This window comes from Psilocybe cubensis, chromosome 13 (genome assembly GCF_017499595.1).
Source record: "Psilocybe cubensis strain MGC-MH-2018 chromosome 13, whole genome shotgun sequence".
In the NCBI taxonomy this organism is placed as follows: Eukaryota; Fungi; Basidiomycota; class Agaricomycetes; order Agaricales; family Agrocybaceae; genus Psilocybe; species Psilocybe cubensis.
The window spans coordinates 1,579,718-1,598,738 of NC_063011.1; the positions used below are offsets into that span (position 1 = coordinate 1,579,718).

The window sequence follows — 19,021 nt, forward strand, 5'->3', positions numbered from 1 at the left end:
GCTCATGTTGTTGTATATCGTAAACAAGAAAGTCGTACTAAGAAAGGCAGACATCGGTTGAGCATCTGAAGGATTCCACTCCGTATCCGGTATTGATATTGCGGCAAACACCAGAATCGAGCCTGAAGGAAGTCCATTGGTCGAACCTCTCGTGTTGGCATCCAGCTTTGTTGTAAACGGTGACACAGTTTCCAGGTCCACCACCGCTGATCTAATAGAGAGGGTTTCGGGTCAGCATATGCGACGATTTAAATGAGAATGAGCTATTGACCTTCAGAGAATGCCTTCCAGAGAATGAACGGCAGCTTCCATCGCAAGGCACGGTGTTGCCAACGTTGCCATTGCAAGTGTTTCCGCTGTAGGCGACGATGGTGGCCGCCTGAGCAGAAACAGAGAAGAGAAGGGCAACGGCGAGAGCGGAGAAGGACTTGTTGAAAAACATCTCTGGTGTGAGGATGAATATTGAAAGTAATACGAAGTTAATAGTCTATTTATACCATTTCAAGTGGCACTTACCTTCTTCTGGACATTTGCTTGGGCTTTACAAATTTCCTCCGAAGCTCGCTCGATGTTAGATCCTTGAAACCCGGCTGCATACGCATGTCATAAAGCAAATATACAAGTTGATCGCAGATGAAGATTGACCACCTTCCTTTTACGGCAGTCAAATTACACTTTAACATCTGGTAACAGAATTTATATGCTTTAAAGGCGTCAATTTATTGGGTTTTCAAGGGGTTATAGAAGAAAAAAGTCCTTCGACGCAGATTTGATCACTTAATCTTCCCGAGCTCAGCGCATTAACACTGGCAGACATGTTTATCAAGTTCTATGGTTCCACAAGCCATCCATTTCGTATGACGTCTAAAGCTTATGTATACGTACATAGAGGCCGTGCGTTTCCTAATATATATCACGGTGCTCCATCATTCGATATGATCAAATGGTATCGCTTTCCCAGTATCTTCGATTTGCGCGGAAAGTACGTTCTCGTGATTTGTGCCTACACGGTAAGCGCCTAACTGTCGTATTCCAATAGTAAAAGGTACAGAATAACAGAAAGCCATACCCTAGAATATGAGGGCGAGCAGCAAGAATTGGTTTGATATCTAGTATGCTGTGAAACCAACTGCTCTTCTCGTATCTCATAGAGGCCGCATATGGTCGATTTTGTTATAGTAGGTGATGCAGTTGGTACTTGTTGTGTCGATAATCTACCAGGCAATATAACATATTAACATTCGTGCATATTGATGATTGACGTACATATATTGCTTCGGCCAGACTTTAGCGAGCACTGGAGAAAGGAAGGTAACTTCCGTAGAATTTGTCGCGTGAAAGCAATGTTAGCTATGCTACCGATGCAGTCGGTTCCGTTTCAACTTCAACTGTCCGTAATGCAAAATTCGCAGTAAGTTAGTGGGAAAGAGTGAAGAAGACTCCTAGACATCAGGGTTTTTTAAGGTGTTGTCTGTCTTCATACAGTAGATCTTGCCACAATAGATTGGCTTCGTTAAACTGTTAAAAGCATTTTAGATGAGACTTACCACAGGGTTACAACACCTGAATGAGATCAACACGAGATCCAGAGAAATCAGTGTACCATCATACTTGATGACAATATTGCTGTTCTTTGCCGGTACAGCATCTTTCAAATGACTGCCAAGACCAAAACCTCTTCATATCTGATCACAAGCAGGGGCAGGTGCCGTAAACATGGAGTCGGAAGTTGACAGGGTTGGAGGTCGAATCTTCCCCGCTCAGCTATAACAATAACAACTTTAAGAGTTGGAGTTCTCTCTGATGCACGATCTGAACCGGTTTTTTGTTTCGCTGCAATATGATGGGCCTCCAGGCGCCCCTCACTTTCTTGTGCCTATCGGTCATCTTTGTCACTTCCACATGGGGACCGAGAGATATGATGTTTTGCTCACTGGTGAGTAGTCCTTCTCATAAATAATGACGGAAAACAAAGCCCTCAACATCAATTAATCCATCCCTGCACGTGCCACCTCCCGAATAACTTGATGCCCGAGTCATCCTGACTGAGAGCTGATGTTGAGCTGATGTGAATGCGCACAGGACCTGGGTGGAGCAAGGCGACATAAACAAGAATGACATATGAAGCCTGAAGTTGGTCAAGTGCCTAGAAAGCTACGGCGTCTAAGACCCGAGAACAAGCACAGTGAACAGATATTAGAACGCGATCTTCCAATTTGATATTGCAAATCATAATGACTGTGACCTACTGTGGCACACATGGATAATTTCTGGGAGCCCAGAGCATCCGCAGATTGCTATCACCTACATACCAGAATCCACATGAGGATGTTTTATGAGTATGTGTTTCGTATATCAAAGAACTAGACCTACCGTCGTTGAGAAAATCGCGGGTGGTCCCGCCGTGCCAATTCGATCAAAGAGTCACGCACCGGCAATTCCCGGGGTAAGCGAGACCAAGCAGGCTCAAACAACACGCGCTTTTCTCTTTGTCTCGACTGCTCGACGCGTTATCCCGAACGATCTTTTCTTAGTCGTCGGGTCAAGGCTTTGAGCTTTGAGGATAATCGCCTCGAAATCCATATCTTCTCTTGCCTATGTCTGCGTCTAGCACACAAGTTGCTCAACCCAAATCATGTCCTCCAATCAATTTTACGGTACACGAATACGTGGACTCGGTGTGCCCCCGCCAGTCCCAACAATCGGTCTTGAAGCAAGGTTACGATAGTATACTCGCGCTTTATGATAAATCTATATGGAAATCTGTTAACCTCCATGCCCAGCAATACGAAGTGAAGACAAGTCAGTCGCTCTATTGCTCGTTGTCCTGCCTCTATCTCACAAGCGGACATTCAAGGCAATAGCTACGTGTTCAACATGGCACCGCCAATGTCGTCAGTTCAGAATCGATCGCTGAAAGAATTGAAGGAATGGGGATCTGAGGTTACAGATGAAGAGATCTTCACTCTCGAAGCACTGGACGAATTCCGAAGTTCAGATTTTGGACAAGCCGGAAACTCACCGACGTCAACTTCCACCTTAGAAAAGAAGATCAATCAAAGGGCCACCGACACGTTTTCGGCAGAACTGGATGGTAAAGATAAACAATTCAAGTCCGGGTCACTATTTCGTGTCATTCCACAGGTGGGTTTCGTTAAGTCTTGTTGTTTGTTTTTGACTTGACATTGTCACCAGCCTCACCTGTATCCAACGCCTTCGGACTCGAAGATACGAACAGTAAATACTGCATACACGAAATGCAAACCAATCTATCTCCCACCATACGTACCGGAAACATACCCAAAGGAATCCCGTGTTGCATGGGTAATCCCTTTGCGTGGATCACTTCGTTGGGAGAACTGCACTTCTGGGGAAGTCTTGGATAATGTAGCAGTGCCATCTCCTGCTCAACTCGGAAGCAAGAATCAGATCTCGTGGACTACAGATGCCATCGTCAAATTTTGGGATTATCTCCTCATGTTGCGCCAAAAGGGCTCTTTGGGTCGTCTGGGTGTCTCTTTCCAGCCTTCGAAGAAACATAAGCATACGTCACAGATTTCTAAAACCTCCAACCCAGTCCTTAACTCGTCAAAAATAACAGCAACTTCAATCAGTCGCCAACCATGCCGCGGGCAATGTGTAGTTGATTACATCAAAGTTTTCCAGGATGCGTTAGATGCCCCTTATGTTCGGCGTGCCATTGACGTCTTTCGTTATCAGTACACTCAGGAAAATGGAACAATGCAACATATTCGGTTGTTAAAAGGCTCCAGACTTGCTCTTGTGGACGAACTTTCTCAAGGAATACTGGTTCTTTGACGTCGTGTGTCATTTCACTGGAAATCGACGTTGTTCATGCTACTGCCGTTGATGTCTATCCTGTCCCACATATGATCGTCAGGACATCTGTCGCTTCCAAATAATCGGGTCTTCACTGTCTGTGCCTCCGAATGTGTCGCTTCTATGCGCCGACAGCGTTCTTCTCACTGTTATGTCCTTCTTTCCCGGTCACAAGACGCTCCATTACCTATACCCCACATCAACACTACACCCAATGCTAGGGTACCTAAAAATAGGTCGCCGGTCATTTGGCCGACTCCAACCTCAGTTTAACTCTACAATCAATGCGCTACGTATAAGAAGGCTGTCAGTGACGAAACCGAAGATTGAATTCCCCCTTTCGTTCTTCCAATGTCTTCATCACAGCATTCTCACTCTCCTGACGAAGTAGAGAAGATCAGCTCGCAGCACACGAATAGGGAAGGTACCTTACACCAGTCTGAACTTGGGCCCAAGGCGCATCGCAAGCATTTCTTTTCTCCGCTTGATCCTGCATACGCCGAAGCCGTGAATCTGGATGCGGAATCAGTTGAATTCTCTGAAGATGAAGAGGTGAAAACACTTCCATATTGGCGCCACGATGCCCATCGCTGATAATTCTACGTCAATTTAGCGTGCTGTAAGAAGGAAAATTGATAACACTGTGTTACCCTTGGTCATATGTAGGTCCGTAAAATCAGATTCGTGCACGATTCCTGCGTCGTCAAGTTGCTCATCTGATATATCTGTCAGTTATGTTTGTACGTCACCGCACACATTATGAAGTGGGAAATGAGAAAACTAAGCTGAAATTCAACTGGACTGTAGTCAATCAATTCGGTGAGATATTTACCCTCTCCAATTTAGCGCACAGCGATAAACTTGCGATCATCCTAGATAGGACAAATATGTTAGTGGAATCAAAAGTGTTGTTTGTCCCAATTCTCACCCACGTCAATGCCAAAAAGCGGAAATGCGCACGTCATCGACGCTTTCAACCGCAACTTCGTAAGCTGGACTCTTATTGGTTTCTCTTGTTTGTTTAAATCGTGTCAGGGAATTACGGATAACAACAAATGGACTCTTGTTCTGAGCATCTTTTACGTAGGATATTGTGAGTGTGGAAGATGGTCGTCGGCTTTGTTTGGTATTGAACATGTCTAGGTCTGTTGGAAATGCCTGCTAACGGTATGGAATTATCCACAAGTTCATTGTTGATTATTACCTCGATGCTGATGCAACATAGTATTGCAACGACACATTGGAGCCAATCGTTTGTGAGGGATGCCGTCGCTTTGTCACTGTAATTGCCTCTAAATGAAAGATTTGTAGCTTCTTCCTTTCGTTGACCTTCTGGGGCCTCTCGTCTCTTTCGGTCGTTTATGCGAAAGGATATGGTGGCATCTTGGTCTTGAGGTGCGGGTCTTCTGATTCTTTGTTTGCTTGTACCGACTGTATTCTCACAGGGTATTGATGGGTATTGGAGAAGCTGGGTACTATGCTGGAATGATTTACTACCTGTCATTTTGGTACAAACGGTGTGCTGTCTTTTCTAACCAAATGGTATGCTGGTATTAAACACACCCTTGATAAGGAACGAACTGGCGCTACGCATCAGGTTCGTTAACTTACTAACGTTTTAATGGACTTTCTTACACATCCGTAGCTTGTGTATGACTGGAACGCTTCCTGGTGCTATTGGGGTTCGTTGCAGTTTTTTTCCTTCTCTCTCCGATTTTTAATTTGCTGGTAAAGGGCCTACTTGCATTTGGATTAGTCCGCGCCCACACTTCTGTGCTCACTGGGTAAGTTATAATCCATTACCCACAACTGATAGTATATGGATCTGACGTGTAAACTGTCGAAGATGGCAGTTCTTGTTCCTCGTAGGCGTCGTCTATCCACTATATAACTACAATATTGACAATTGGTCAGGTAGAAGCTATTCCCACATTGATCATGGCTGTGATGATTCTTTTCTTCTTGCCATCTTTTCCCTTTTCCGCGGGTTTCCTTAGTCCCAGGGAAAGAGCTATTGCGCAGGCAAGGCTGAACAGGGACCATAAGCCCCAGTCCCATGGAGGAATGAATGGTTGGAAGGGCTTTAAAGCCATAATTTCGGATATCAATGCGTGGCTTTTTATGCTCATTTATGCCAGCTGTGAGTGTCGTCGTCTTGGTCCAGACTCTTCAAGTTCAATGAATGATAAAAATAGTTAACGTTGGTGTTGCCACCGTATCCTACTTCTTGCCTACAGTAAGTTTTCTAACCTCATCTTATGACTGAAGCTGTAAACAGAACCTGTTTCTAGTTGATCAAGAACCTTGGCTTTTCATCCATCAACGCTCAAGGCCTCACTGTTGCCCCTTATGTCGTAGGGTGGTTCATGGTCTTCTTACAAGCACTACATAGCGATCGTACGCGAGAGAGAGGATATCATATCATGGCGTCTTGTGCAGTCTCTTTCATTGGCTACATCATCTTGGCCACTTCTGTCCAGAAAAGTGTTGGTGCTGCCTACTTTGCCCTATTTCTTGTGGTCGGAGGGAATTATAGTCTATTTCCGCTTGTTATGTAAGATTAACTATATCTTATCTGCCATGGATCGGTTTTCATTCACTAACTTCGTTAATTAGGAGCTGGGCAGCCAACGCATTTTCACCTACTTCCAAAAGAGGTGTAGGAACTGCTTTCATAGTCTCCATATCTAACTGCGTCTCGATGTGCGTTTTAGAGTGACATTTGACTATTCTGCGCATATATAACTGACTCACTGTGCGCAGTGCTTCGCCTCAAATATACTTCGATCCGGAAGACTCTTTCAGGAAAGGGCACGCAATCTCCGCTGCGTAAGAGTTTTATTGGATCTTCTTCATGCATAACTAACAATGCGTTGAAGATGTTTGCTACTGGCGTTCCTTGCGACGGCCACTTTGAAAATACGGCTCAGCCTTCTCAACAAACGTAATGCTCAACGGTTGTCCTCGTTGTCAAAGCAAGAAAAGGACAAAGTTCCTCAGTTAAGCGATGAAGAAATATGGGATAACGATCCTCGCTATGTGTTCATGACTTGATATGTCAAATGCGTATACATTCTTCTCCGCGAACGTCGTAGGTGTTTGGCTGCGCTCGCTGATCATATGCCACCCTCTTGTACATGCTAGGACAATTGTAATGACCCACCGTATCCGGAAACTTAAAGTTCACCGTGTTGTGTGACTTACATCTTATCAACTTCTATATTTATAATCAGAGGGATTGCGGTATATAACCGGCTTTCTCGTCGTGGGGAGAAGTCAGTTCCTCCCTCCTTACTCGTTATTCTCGGCTTCAATCATGTTCACATTGACTACAAAGACCAAAGAGACTCTGGACGCGATCCTTGTATGTTTGATACTATGGTATTCAGGCTTCAGAGTTGAAACTAAATATATCATCTTTGAATACTGTAACGTCGTGTAGGCGCAAGCAGTGGCTGATGGCAAGGTTCCAGGCGCTTCGATCGTGGTGGGAACACCAGACGAGGACATCTACTTTGGTGCTGCTGGGCATAAAGTATTGAATGAACCCTCGTCCGGAGAGATTGACGAGGACACCGTTTTCTGGGTCTGCAGCCACACCAAACTTCTGACCACAGTACGAATAATCTCGTTGCTCGACGATACACTGATAAATCTTTCTCGCCTAGATTGCCGGCCTACAACTTATTGAATCAGGAAAGCTAGCCTACGAAACCCCGGTCGAAGATATAATCCCAGAGCTGAAAGACCCCGTCGTGGTTGATGACATTTCGTCGGAAACATCGGCATTCAGACCTGCAGAGAACAAAATTCTCATCAAGCATCTTCTCAATCATACGAGTGGTCTCTACTACTCTCAACTTGCGAAGGCTAGCGCAGATGACCTTACCCTGGGATATACATCCGCTCCATACAATGGCAATTTCTCCGTCGAGCAATTTTTTAAGATCATCAGAGTCTGTTCTTTTCAATTTTTGCGAACTGTTTTTCCACCGTGACTTATGTTCCTTTCGTTAGGAACGATTCCCATCCGTACCTTTGGCTTTTGAACCTGGCACTGGCTGTAAACATTACTTGAAAATTTTTTTACTCTCTTCTACAGTGCTCAATAACATTTAGGGAACTATGGCTGGGGTTGCGACATACTTGGCTTCGTCATTGAGAGGACTACGGGTAAATCACTTCACGAATATTGGTGCGCGTCCATGCCCTTTTGCGTTGTCTCTCAGATTGTGACATCAATTTACCCCACGACAGTAAGGAACATATCTTCGAACCTTTAGGAATGAAGTCCGGCTTTTACGTTACACCGGAGATGCGAGAGAAACGCGTCCATCTTACCTACCGAAATAAAGAAGGAAAGTTGGAGCGATGGGCAAATCAACTGGGCACCATAGAGCCGGACCCCACGAAAGGTGAGTATAGCGAAAACTTGATAATTTTTGTTGAGACTTATATTAACTTTTGCAGCGCATTTCCTTCAAGGAGGTATCGGACTCTACACGACTTTGAAAGACTATCTCGCAATGCTTCGTCATCTTCTTCTCGTCAAGGGTAAATGCTTGTTATCTAGCCTGGTCATGTACTAACCATTAGCTATTGGGTAGAGGGACGCGCACAAAATCCTATTCTAAGTGTGGAGACAGTTAACAGTCTCTTTGCACTGTCAATCCCCCAGTATTTGCATAAAAGTGTTGAATTATTCTCTACTTGGAAAAATGTAGGTTTTGGCATCGGTCTCTGCCTTGCCACAGAGGATTGGCCTGGTGGCAGAAGGAAAGGCTCTGGTTTCTGTGAGTTATGAGTGACTTGAAAGACTGAACATTTTCTCATTGCAAACAGGGTATGGGTGGGCGGGAACGTACTATTTCTTGGATCCAGAAACGGGTATTGCAGTGGTCTACGGGAGTCAGGTTCTCCCCACCCGCGATCCTGAAGTCGTAAAGTTGTGGGATCAGCTGGAAAAGGCTTTGTATGCCAACGCAGAGGAAACCGATGACTGACTCGACTCGGCAGAGATACTACCGAGTCAGACCAAGTTTGTGATCGTCGATTTAATGTATTTTTATCTCAGAGTATGTTGACAGAATACGCCAATTGTACTGACATGGTCGATTGGTTATTTTTAATCTGGTGGCTTGAAGATACTGGATGTGATGTTGATGATATTGATAATGCATACTAGGTAACGTCTTTTTATATCATCAAGGTGTAGGATATGTTGGAGCATGTCGGTGTTGGTGATCTACTCAACAGATAACCATTTAGCGTAGAATTCATGCGCTCTTCTGCCAAGAAACTGGACGCCTTTTATGTTTATTCAGGAGCCATACCGATAAGCCAAGAGCAAAGTTTAAACCGAAACAGGTGAAAACACAGAGAAACGGACAAATTTCGTCTTGGCATCTGCGGTTACCATCCAAGCTCACTGTCCCAAAGCTGGACACGCGTCGAGGTGCTCTGGACATGAAGTTTTTAGAACTGTTAGAAGAAGAGAGAATACGATTAGTATAGCCTTACGCGTTTTCAGAAATCGTAATGAATCAAATATGCAAGTTCTTGGAAAGTGGGGACCTGTATGTTATAGAGGCTGGGCATGTGCGTTGGGGCAACAGTCGAGTGATGTGCCTGATAAATACACAAGCAAAAAAGGACCAAAATGAGGGTTATAAATTCTCTGCATCGCGAGGTAACAGCGGTTCTTGTTTCTAACGTCCACCATCCTCCTACTAGTACACTGTACTTGCTTTTCAGCAACCCCACTTTCCCTTAATCACACTTTCCTTTACGTTGATAATAACAGTTAAAATGTTCTCTAAAGTCTTCGTCGCCCTCACTCTCGCGTCTACCGCTTTCGCGACCGTTTTCGTACGATGCCCTCTTCCGAAGATTCGTGGCACGGTTGCTAAAGTTGCATTTCTGTAGGTTACCGCCCCTGTTGCCTCAAGCACCTTCTCCGCCGGCAAGGAAAACACCATTAGATGGCAGGAGAGCGGTGAAGCTCCCACTCTTGCTGAATTCGGACCTGCGAGAATCTCCATTTATGCCGGAAATTCGCAACAGCAGGTATTGATTTCTACTACGCTTTTTTTCGTGACTGCGACTTATATAACGCCCTAAGACTCTCCTCCAAGCCATCGAGACCAACATCGATGTTTCCAAGGAGTCTTCTGTCACCTTTACCCCTGATGCAAGCATTGGCCCCAACGGAAGCGAATAGTACGTGTTCCTCTAGAGTTTCTACGGAAAGTATCTTACCAATGTTGTAGCTTCATTCGCTTCGAGTCTCTTTCCTTGAAGGATGATAAGCAACCCCAGTTCCCTGCTCTTGCTTTCTCTGCCAAGTTCACGTATGTCGTTCCGAATCTGTTTTTATAAATTTCTACTGACATTGCCCACAGTCTCGAGGGCATGACTGGTGTCTTCAACGCCACCGTTGCTTCTCAGATCGCTGGCCAGGCCACTGCCCCTCTCGCTTCGGTCCGCCCTGCTTCGACCACTGCTTCCGCCACCTCTTCCGCCACCTCCAAAGCATCCACTTCCGCCTCCACTTCCGCTACCTCTACCCCTTCAAGCGGTGCTATGGCTATCAATGCTGGCTTTGCCGGAGCTCTCCTTAGCGCTCTCATTGGTGCTACAATGTTCTAAACACATGCTATCTTGTCACTTTTTGTTTCTCTGTTGCTTCATCAATGGATCGCCTTTGAGTGAGTAATATTGGATATGTTTGTCCCGCACATCCAAACTAGTGTATATACCCCGTCAACCTAAAGCCACTGTGGTCTATGATAGTCATTTAACTTCACGATTATGGAACCGGATGATTCAGCACGATATGGACGTGAGTCGACACTAGCTGTTGTTAGAATTAGAATGCTTTAGATCCTACATTTTTTTCTTAATATCAATGTCTGCTACCCTTATTCGAACGCCTGCGCCTACTTTCAACCTGCTTCAGGAGTTGTTAACGTAAGGCGCTAATGCTTTTTGAACTTCCCAGATCAAACGTTATAAATAGGTGGGCATCCCACCTCCATTCAATTGATAAGTCGCTTAGGTGATACATATCGAATAGGCGCCAGTGGCCGACTAATGTACACAGTGGTTAATTATACTTACATGGTTACATGGAACATTAGTTAGAGATTTTCATGTCTTTCGGTGCCTGGGGGTAAGGGGATGATCTTCCTCGATTACGCCAATTAGGTGCTGCTTCTTGGGCTTTCTGTCGCAGTTGTCTGCCCCTTTTCTCTTGCCATTAGGATCTATGTTCTTTGTTCGAAAGTTAAGACAGTGCATCACGTAGATTGACATAATCTGAAGCAAAGACGTATACGTACTTCATCTACTTTGACTGATGCCACCTTGCCCTTTGCAGTCACGTTGCTGATAGATGGTGCCTGTGGTGCCTTGATACGCTCCACAGGCTTGACCGAAGGTGCCGCAGCAGATGCTTGAGATCTCTGCAGAAATATGAGTCGTGGTACGTGAATGCTGTGTTACTGACGAAGCACACCTCCACCTTCCCATCAGGCTGTTTTGCCTCCCTTCGTTTGCGATAACCTGCTTTGGCGAAGGCCTCAGCAAAGAAAGGGTAGGGAATTTCGTATTCGGTAAAGGCCTCTCGTAAGCGCTTGTAGGCTTTGGTTGACGAGGACGGTGTCTCTTCTGTTTCCCGCAAGTTTCTCAGAAACTCGACAGCAAGCTTAATATCCAGCTCGTCATTCAGCAACTTGGGCGAAGGGTTTGGATCAGGAGATAGCGTAGATAGGGTGTTCCGAATGTTTTCTTCGCGTATATTCTTCCTCTGTCCTGCGAGGGCTTTCTCGGCTGTTTTCTGTGTGTTTGGATAAGAAGAGGTGTCGACACGGTTAGCGACCTCGGAAGGCAGACAGTGACCCGAATGTACCCTTTGTTCTCTGGTTCGTGGGGCCATCTCTTTTGCCCTTTCCCTTGCTTCAGCTCTCTGTATGCGAGTCCAGTAAATATCTGATTGAAGCAAAAGCCACCAATTTCGTACCTCATCTTTAGTAAGAGTGCAAAGTTCTTTGATATCCCACCGCATGCTCTCATACGCTGTGCGTATCATGTCTTCAGTCACAATCCACTGCGGATGCTCTTTCTTGACGCGAGATACAACGCGCCATAACTGTGTCGGCAGACGGTCCGCACTTCGCAGTTCTGCAAGAAATGCCACAATAGTTTTGTTGTCGAGTGGACCTCGGGTTGAGGGATTTGTGTTATGCTTATCGGTAGGCTTCACTATAGGTTGATGTAAGAACAGAAATGACGCGTATCGGCGCGTCAATGTGCATTCTGGACTCACTTCTTTTACAGGCGGTCGTGTCAACTTGAATTTGTTCAATATCCGGTGAACACTCAAACCAAACAGCGCTATAGAGATTTGGATAGGTAGAGGTTGCGTGAGCCTGAGTAGAGTTTGATAGTTATAAATGTCGAGGTAGTTTGTGGAGTCAAGACTGAGAAAGTGAAAACCGGGCCAGCCGCGATGAAAAGAAGGTTGAGTCGCGTGACAAATATCTAGTCACATGACCGAGCCACACTCATTATTCCCACGATTTCGCGGATCACCTTCTGGTCTTTCATCGGCAAAAGTGACCAAGTCCCCAAATGCCTTGCCAAGGCATTTGGAGGCGTCCAAATGCCCCAAGGCCCAAATGGCCTTTTAGATTGACTAACGAGAGACTCGGAATTTTGAAAGGCTATAAATTATTTACAAAAACCAATGTTTTAGCTAGATTTAAATTTAATCAAATCATTTCGGTAAAATTTGGGAGACCCAAAAACATTTGGATAACATTCAAGTTGCCTTTGAGAGCCCCAAAAACATTTAGAGTTCACCCAATATTGACACAATGATATATTTTGTATATTTCTACTTCTATTAGCCACTTTAGGTATTCACACAGTAGAATGTAGTAGTTCAATGAAAAATATTATTGGAAAAGATTCAGAACAACAAAGGCTACATAGAAATGACTAAGAGAAAATGGATTCAAGTTACAACCTGGGCGGCGTTACGAAGTCACGTGATCGAATTGATGTGTCAACCGTCCAACGAGATCTACTTTGTGATGAGTCACGGTCAAGCAGATCTAAAATATATGCGCATATACGTACCAATAAGGTGACCAAAATGTGTATCTGGCTATATGATACACTTGAGAGAAAGGAATAATCAAGGCAGAGAAAGAACATGCCATGAAAAGGTATAAAACAGTCAGTTAGGGTTGTGTGATGAAAATGAGAGCATGTCTTTCACCTTTTCAGCTCTATCAACAGTTTTGAAATGCAGAGAAAGAGGCATAGCAGTATTGATTGAAACCAGAGAGCGCTGTCGTCAGAGTGGTGGACATGAGAGGGTAGAAAGAAAGCGACTTGGGCGTGTCTCAGATTCTTATGCTCAAAACGGATGTTCAGTCTCCGATTTAATTTGTCATCGGAGACGGGCCTCTCTAATTTATATTTCTTGAAGTTAAATTTCCCACGTACATGTAATTCTTATGACAATGGTGTCGTATTGGAAACAACCTGCCAGTGTCATAGGTATTACGTGTGGTCAGTAAAATTTCTTGTACCTAAATCATTTTGAACATATTTGAAGCCCTTTAATCATCTGTGTCAGCAAAAAGTTAAACTCAATGTTTTATTCTTTGTTTTTATTTTTAATCAATTGTTCTCTGCAAGTTTTATGGCAAACAAATCATTAAGAGATAAATGTAAATACATGGAATATTTTGTACTGAACTTTGAGGTGTATAAATGTTTGTGGAGCATTCAAATGCTCTCCAAATGTTTTGTGCACCTCCAAATTTCAGTGAAATGTTTTTGTGTGACTTAACATGTCACGCAAAACATTGACCTGCTTAAAAAGGCACAAAAGGCATTTGGGGGTCTGGTCACTTTTGCCGATGTTTAATAGTCGCAAATACTCCGCGCGTCCGCATTTATACCATGATCATCTTCACGATTTTTGGTGATTTGTTGTGGATAAAATCGTCTGATGAAGCTAAACATAACTTCTCGGGACCCAATGTGAGGTTGTAGACGGCGTGGTGCTGTGATTATGTAGTCGGGTGTAGCATGGGTATCAGATATAAATAGACACGACGTTTGACATGTTGACTCCGGACGATGCGTAGGAACCTGTAAAAAAATGTGAGCTTTAGAGAGGTTAATCAATTTATTTGAATAAAAGAAATTCTTACTGAAGGAAGATTGAATCGATGGCCTCGTATGAGACTTTAAGTTCATTTAAACGCAAAAGCCCCTTAAAAGTTGATACTTAGGAGTCAAGTCTTCTGAATCTAAAATAACTCAATAACTCGGTCCATCTGACAATCAGGTCTCTTCCAACCATCATTACGGAATGGAAAATTTTACCACCCTTTATAGCCGCATTCCGCAACACGTTGTCACATAAAGTCTGCTTGCCAGCGTCAAAATTCCCTTGTTCACGACGCCCATCTCTCTCTGCTATTTTTTGCTTTTCAGCAATACCCACTCTCCCTTACCGCACTTTCGTTTGCTCGTTTAATAAACATGTTCTCTAAGGCCTTCCTTGCTCTTGCCTTCGCTTCTACAGCGTTTGCAGGCGTTTTTGTGCGTATAGGACTTTGGTTTTGAGAGACAAAGCTGATTACAAGCCTTGTGCTAGGTGACCTCACCCACTCAAACGACCACTTTCCAAGCTGGCCAACAAGCCACTATCTCGTGGCAAGATGACGGAAAGGCTCCCTCTTTATCGTCATTTGGACCATCCAAGATTTCTATTTACGTAGGGAACTCTCTGCAACAAGTGAGTTTTGGTTTTACTATGATTGTGAAAACTCTCTTAACGAATGTTGACAGACTTCGCTCCAACTCATCAACGGCAATGTTGATGTTTCTCAATCTTCGTCCATCACTTTTACTCCTGACCCATCTATCGGCCCCAACAGCAACCAATAGTAAATCCTAATTGTGCCGGTTCACCGTCTCTTGCATGCTCACCTTGTTTACCCAAGTTTCATTAGGTTCGAATCCCTGAGCCTGATTGATAACAGTGTGCAGCCTCCCATCCCGGCCCTTTCCTTCTCCCACCAGTTCACGTAAGTTCAAGCTTGGACTCGTGTATTAGTTTTTACTTACCCAGTCGCTTTCAGTTTGGCCGGGATGACTGGAACGTTCAGCCCTGCTGTCAGCGCTCAAATCGCTGGTCAGTCAACGGCACCTATCGGAGGCGCTGTCGCCACCTCAGCCGGCCCCGCATCCACTGGAGGCTCCCCGTCTGCTCCCGCTAACCCTACCTCTGCGAATTCCACATCGAAGAAGGCCACCAGCACCTCGTCCAGCGCACCTACCTCTTCCCACTCAAGCAGCGCCATGAGCATTCACGTTGGATGGGCTGGAGCATTCCTCAGCGCTCTGGTTGGCATGACCGTGCTTTAAACCTGCGTACTCGTAAATTCGTTGCTTTCATATTCCTTTCTTCCATGGACATTAGGAAGCCGATTAATTAAACCAAGTAGGTCCGGCGTAATATTGATTTATGTTGAGGAGTAGCCAAAGGCTTTGTACACGCCATACTCAAGCAAAATCATATCTTCACCTGTCATGTTACAGGCCCTTTTTTATCTGGATGCTAGAGTTTTCAGCACACCGCAAAACGACGAGTTTTAATTCTATGGGTGAAGTCCCTCCTCTTGGCATCTAGGCCCCTTGTGCTACAATTGGTCTTCCGGAGACCAAGCATGTTGATCACCCTTCGCCCTAAGGTTTTCTGAGTCACCGTTCAACGCGGCCGATCAAATATCCCATCACCGCATACGGCGAAACACTCAGGGTCAAACCATATAAATTTCGCATTCTCACACAGATATCCTTTTCAACATTTGTTGTTTTCTGCCCCACCTGTACGCTCTGTTCGTGCCCGCTTTATAGCACCCTACACTCCCTTACCCCACCTTCGTTTTTGTGCTATTGCTGAATTTCGTCAAAATGTTCTCTAAATTCGTTGTCGCTCTCACATTGGCATCCACGGCGTTCGCGACAGTATTTGTACGACCGTTGCCCATTCTATTTTAACGTTGGCAACCTAAAAATTGACGCATTCCTAACTTTAGATCACTGAGCCCTTTGGTGTTACGACCTACGCAGCTGGCAAAGAGGCCACTATTCGATGGAAGGACGATGGCAATGCGCCCTCTCTAGCTGAGTTCGGGCCTGCCAAGATCTCCATCTACGTCGGGAACTCCAGGCAGCAGGTATGTCTTGGCCTTTATTGCGCTATCGGTGTGTACCGACAAAACCTGTCAGACTTCCCTGCAACTCCTTGCGGATGATATCGACGTTTCCAAAAATTCTTCCCTTGCTTTCACTCCCAATGCGACAATTGGACCAAACAGCAGCGAATAGTACGTCGCGTTGCACACCACATGAAGACGTGCATTTGTAACTTTTTTGCTAATATGTGCAGCTTCATTCGCGTCGAATCTCTGTCGCTCAAGGATCCATCTCAGCCTACAATTCCCGCGCTTGCATTTTCGGCAAGATTCACGTACGCCCAGCCTTCTTTCATTTTCGAGAAGATTAACTCAATTTAACACCGGAATTAGTCTTACAGGCATGACTGGAACGTTCAGCGCGGCTGTTCAATCTCAAATTGCAGGACAGTCCACGGCTCCCCTTCCGTCTGTAACATCCACGACCACTTCTACCACTACCTCAGCCACATCCACCTCCAGCTCTTCTAGCAGGAGCAGCACTGGCACTGCGTCTAACGCCAGTGCTTCTCCGTCCACTGGCAGCGCCATGGGTATCGTCAACCCACACGCCGGACTGGCTGGAGCCCTCTTGAGCGCCCTTGTCGGTATCACGTTGTTCTAGACTCATCGGATCGCTTGGCTTTTCCTAGTCCTCTTCCTCTGTGATGTGTGCTGGTCGACCCGAGGCAGAAGGAACTCTTCGACTTTTCTCATCCTTGTTTTCAATGCTCTCCTGTTCTATACCCAAGATGCGATTTACATGCCATCATTGGAAGATGTATGTAAGTTGTAATCTGTACCGATGATAGTTTCTTACATGTATTTCATCAATTTATTGCCCGTTTGTCACAAGTTTGTTGCAAATGTTGTGCTTGAGACGAACTAGTATTACAGTTATTCGAGTCCGTATGTGTGACTCAACCTTCCGCCATACGAACACCAAGATAAGTACACTCAAGAGCTGGACTATCAAACCCCCTTGACTTTATAGCTGCTATACCTGTTTTTATATCCAAACAAAGGTGCAATGTATCCTCCAAAAATTATAACAAACTGGAGTTGTAACGGTCAGGCTTCCGTTTGCTTGGGAACAGTGATGAGGGGAGGGACTTACAGCCTTCTCCAACCATTTAATATGGCCAGGGAGCGGAATATACATATCGCCTTGATACCCAACTACCAGGACTTGAAGGAGACTTGTAGGAGTCTTTCCATCCTCCAACAGATTTCGAAAGAAGAGCTCTTTTTCCCCGTCCTATAGCAATGTACAACGTTACATAGTTGGACGCGTATGAACGGCCTATAGGTACAGAATATTGATAATCAACGTACCATAGGGTCAGTCCGTTCCTCAAAAATAGTCTCCTCTCCCTTAAATCCATGGAGGCTGTGGATCGTGCCTCTGGGAATGAGAATCTCTCCGTCCTCTGCAGTATAATCACGAGTGACGTCCCCGATCCTCACGCGTAAGCGCCCTTTGATGACGCGGAAGAGCTCGTCGTATTTGTCGTGCCAATGTGGTAGGACGTTCAGTGTCTCTGCGTCAGTTATGGCAGCAACGTGGACTCGTGCGAGATAAGGCTCGTTCCGTAGAAAGGTCTATACCTTTTATGTTGAACTCCCTTGAATATCACGACTCTGGATAAGCGCTCACCATGGTGGACTGGTGCCCAAGGTCCAAGACTGGGGAAAGCGCATCATAGTCAGCGACAGACATGGGAGACAAACAACAGCAGCGTCGTTGATAAGACCGTGGCCTTTAAGTGAATGATGTACGGGAGGACCCTGAAGTGATGTCTCATGTCGTAATGGTATCCTTTGTACGAACACCGATCGTACGAGGGAAAATGTTGACGAACTTAATACGGTCTGTGCTGACGCTTCGGCCAGTTTACCTAGGCATACCTGATAAATAAGTAGATACCCTTATTTTTGGAGCATCTAAGAGATGTCCTAAGTACCAAGAACGAGCATGTATCTCGCAACACTCAGCACGGTGTAACAGGTCAGATATTCGCGTCAGACATATAAATAGCCAGCCCCAGAGGCAGCTTGTAAGATTGGGCTCATCAGAAACCAGCACCCTTACGTAATCAATGGGCTTGGCGCCAAGAGCGGCCAAAATCCAGCTCGAAAAAAAAATCAAAAGTTATGTTGACGGAAAATGGTTTCAGACAAAAAGTTTAAAAAAAAAAAATTCATAAATGTGCATATACAATCCTTACTACTAGCCTTTATGCCCACAATAATAGAATTACACCTCAGAGGTCAAATTGTAGTCTCTGGAAGTCCATAATGAGTCTGAGAGGTATTACTTAGGCGTGACTTATTGTCACGTGTGGTCACGTGTACCATTATATAAGCGGCCAAAAGAACATTGTCAAATTTTCGAAAATCTCCCAAACTCGAGAAAACACCATTTCTGACGTGTTAGACTAAAAAAAAAGGAAAAAAATTAAAATCTTTATAACTTCTTGAGATCAAAATTTTTTTGAAAAAAAAAACCACAGATGTGTTCAAAGAAGCATAACCTACATATCTGTGGTTCAAAAATGTAGAATAGTGTGAGTGCAGAAGGGTTGAAAAGGTTCGGAGGTAAGCCAACTTTTGCTTACCTAAGGGGGTGCTGGTTCCTGATGAGCCCAATCTTATCTATTGCGCAAAGTGAATGATAACATCAAAGCGAACGTTTATATGCATCATTGAAATCACGATCTCACCTGTAAAGGTACTCTGGCACTATCGAACACTATTAATTATATCGTCGTGGTGGACACGAATGTATGGCCTAGAACTTGGTGGAAGCTAATCCAAACTTGTTTTGTTCAGGCGATCTACAAGATTCCGGCTACCAAACAGAACGTAAACAAATCAGTGACTGTCTAAATTGGATGTATAGAAACTGTATACAGACA

General features: G+C 44.7%; 10 protein-coding genes across 10 annotated transcripts; 7 read left to right on the forward strand and 3 right to left on the reverse strand.

The window, feature by feature from the left end:
- Positions 1-37: 37 nt before the first annotated feature.
- Positions 38-442, reverse strand: JR316_0013232 (uncharacterized protein; the record flags this gene model as incomplete). Its single annotated transcript, XM_047898844.1, has 2 exons — positions 38-211; positions 272-442. 2 exons carry the CDS (start codon positions 440-442, stop codon positions 38-40), a joined length of 345 nt encoding a protein of 114 aa, XP_047742392.1.
- Positions 443-2,597: 2,155 nt separating this feature from the next.
- Positions 2,598-3,819, forward strand: JR316_0013233 (uncharacterized protein; the record flags this gene model as incomplete). The annotated part of the gene is made up of 3 exons (XM_047898845.1): positions 2,598-2,802; positions 2,858-3,144; positions 3,196-3,819. 3 exons carry the CDS (start codon positions 2,598-2,600, stop codon positions 3,817-3,819), a joined length of 1,116 nt encoding a protein of 371 aa, XP_047742393.1.
- Positions 3,820-4,191: 372 nt separating this feature from the next.
- On the forward strand, positions 4,192-4,560 carry JR316_0013234 (uncharacterized protein; the record flags this gene model as incomplete). The annotated part of the gene is made up of 3 exons (XM_047898846.1): positions 4,192-4,392; positions 4,454-4,459; positions 4,507-4,560. 3 exons carry the CDS (start codon positions 4,192-4,194, stop codon positions 4,558-4,560), a joined length of 261 nt encoding a protein of 86 aa, XP_047742394.1.
- A 216-nt stretch (positions 4,561-4,776) lies between these two features.
- On the forward strand, positions 4,777-6,894 carry JR316_0013235 (MFS transporter prlL; the record flags this gene model as incomplete). The annotated part of the gene is made up of 16 exons (XM_047898847.1): positions 4,777-4,827; positions 4,876-4,933; positions 4,984-5,007; positions 5,066-5,096; positions 5,152-5,235; positions 5,286-5,357; positions 5,414-5,437; positions 5,486-5,522; positions 5,575-5,624; positions 5,687-5,705; positions 5,755-5,980; positions 6,036-6,076; positions 6,132-6,394; positions 6,457-6,543; positions 6,604-6,669; positions 6,720-6,894. The coding sequence occupies 16 exons, from the start codon at positions 4,777-4,779 to the stop codon at positions 6,892-6,894; spliced, it is 1,308 nt and encodes a 435-aa protein (XP_047742395.1).
- Positions 6,895-7,156: 262 nt separating this feature from the next.
- On the forward strand, positions 7,157-8,843 carry JR316_0013236 (Acyltransferase calJ; the record flags this gene model as incomplete). The annotated part of the gene is made up of 9 exons (XM_047898848.1): positions 7,157-7,204; positions 7,283-7,456; positions 7,509-7,796; positions 7,858-7,903; positions 7,960-8,035; positions 8,098-8,255; positions 8,311-8,394; positions 8,448-8,633; positions 8,683-8,843. The coding sequence occupies 9 exons, from the start codon at positions 7,157-7,159 to the stop codon at positions 8,841-8,843; spliced, it is 1,221 nt and encodes a 406-aa protein (XP_047742396.1).
- An 805-nt stretch (positions 8,844-9,648) lies between these two features.
- On the forward strand, positions 9,649-10,488 carry JR316_0013237 (uncharacterized protein; the record flags this gene model as incomplete). The annotated part of the gene is made up of 5 exons (XM_047898849.1): positions 9,649-9,708; positions 9,766-9,906; positions 9,962-10,059; positions 10,110-10,190; positions 10,242-10,488. The coding sequence occupies 5 exons, from the start codon at positions 9,649-9,651 to the stop codon at positions 10,486-10,488; spliced, it is 627 nt and encodes a 208-aa protein (XP_047742397.1).
- A 501-nt stretch (positions 10,489-10,989) lies between these two features.
- On the reverse strand, positions 10,990-13,168 carry JR316_0013238 (uncharacterized protein; the record flags this gene model as incomplete). Its single annotated transcript, XM_047898850.1, has 8 exons — positions 10,990-11,112; positions 11,181-11,303; positions 11,357-11,806; positions 11,861-12,102; positions 12,167-12,269; positions 12,433-12,563; positions 12,982-13,009; positions 13,124-13,168. The coding sequence occupies 8 exons, from the start codon at positions 13,166-13,168 to the stop codon at positions 10,990-10,992; spliced, it is 1,245 nt and encodes a 414-aa protein (XP_047742398.1).
- Positions 13,169-14,403: 1,235 nt separating this feature from the next.
- JR316_0013239 (uncharacterized protein) lies at positions 14,404-15,291 on the forward strand (the record flags this gene model as incomplete). The annotated part of the gene is made up of 5 exons (XM_047898851.1): positions 14,404-14,463; positions 14,519-14,659; positions 14,713-14,810; positions 14,868-14,951; positions 15,006-15,291. The coding sequence occupies 5 exons, from the start codon at positions 14,404-14,406 to the stop codon at positions 15,289-15,291; spliced, it is 669 nt and encodes a 222-aa protein (XP_047742399.1).
- Positions 15,292-15,840: 549 nt separating this feature from the next.
- On the forward strand, positions 15,841-16,728 carry JR316_0013240 (uncharacterized protein; the record flags this gene model as incomplete). The annotated part of the gene is made up of 5 exons (XM_047898852.1): positions 15,841-15,900; positions 15,966-16,106; positions 16,159-16,256; positions 16,319-16,399; positions 16,458-16,728. The coding sequence occupies 5 exons, from the start codon at positions 15,841-15,843 to the stop codon at positions 16,726-16,728; spliced, it is 651 nt and encodes a 216-aa protein (XP_047742400.1).
- A 347-nt stretch (positions 16,729-17,075) lies between these two features.
- On the reverse strand, positions 17,076-17,823 carry JR316_0013241 (uncharacterized protein; the record flags this gene model as incomplete). The annotated part of the gene is made up of 4 exons (XM_047898853.1): positions 17,076-17,159; positions 17,221-17,361; positions 17,439-17,705; positions 17,761-17,823. The coding sequence occupies 4 exons, from the start codon at positions 17,821-17,823 to the stop codon at positions 17,076-17,078; spliced, it is 555 nt and encodes a 184-aa protein (XP_047742401.1).
- Between the last annotated feature and the right edge of the window lie 1,198 nt (positions 17,824-19,021).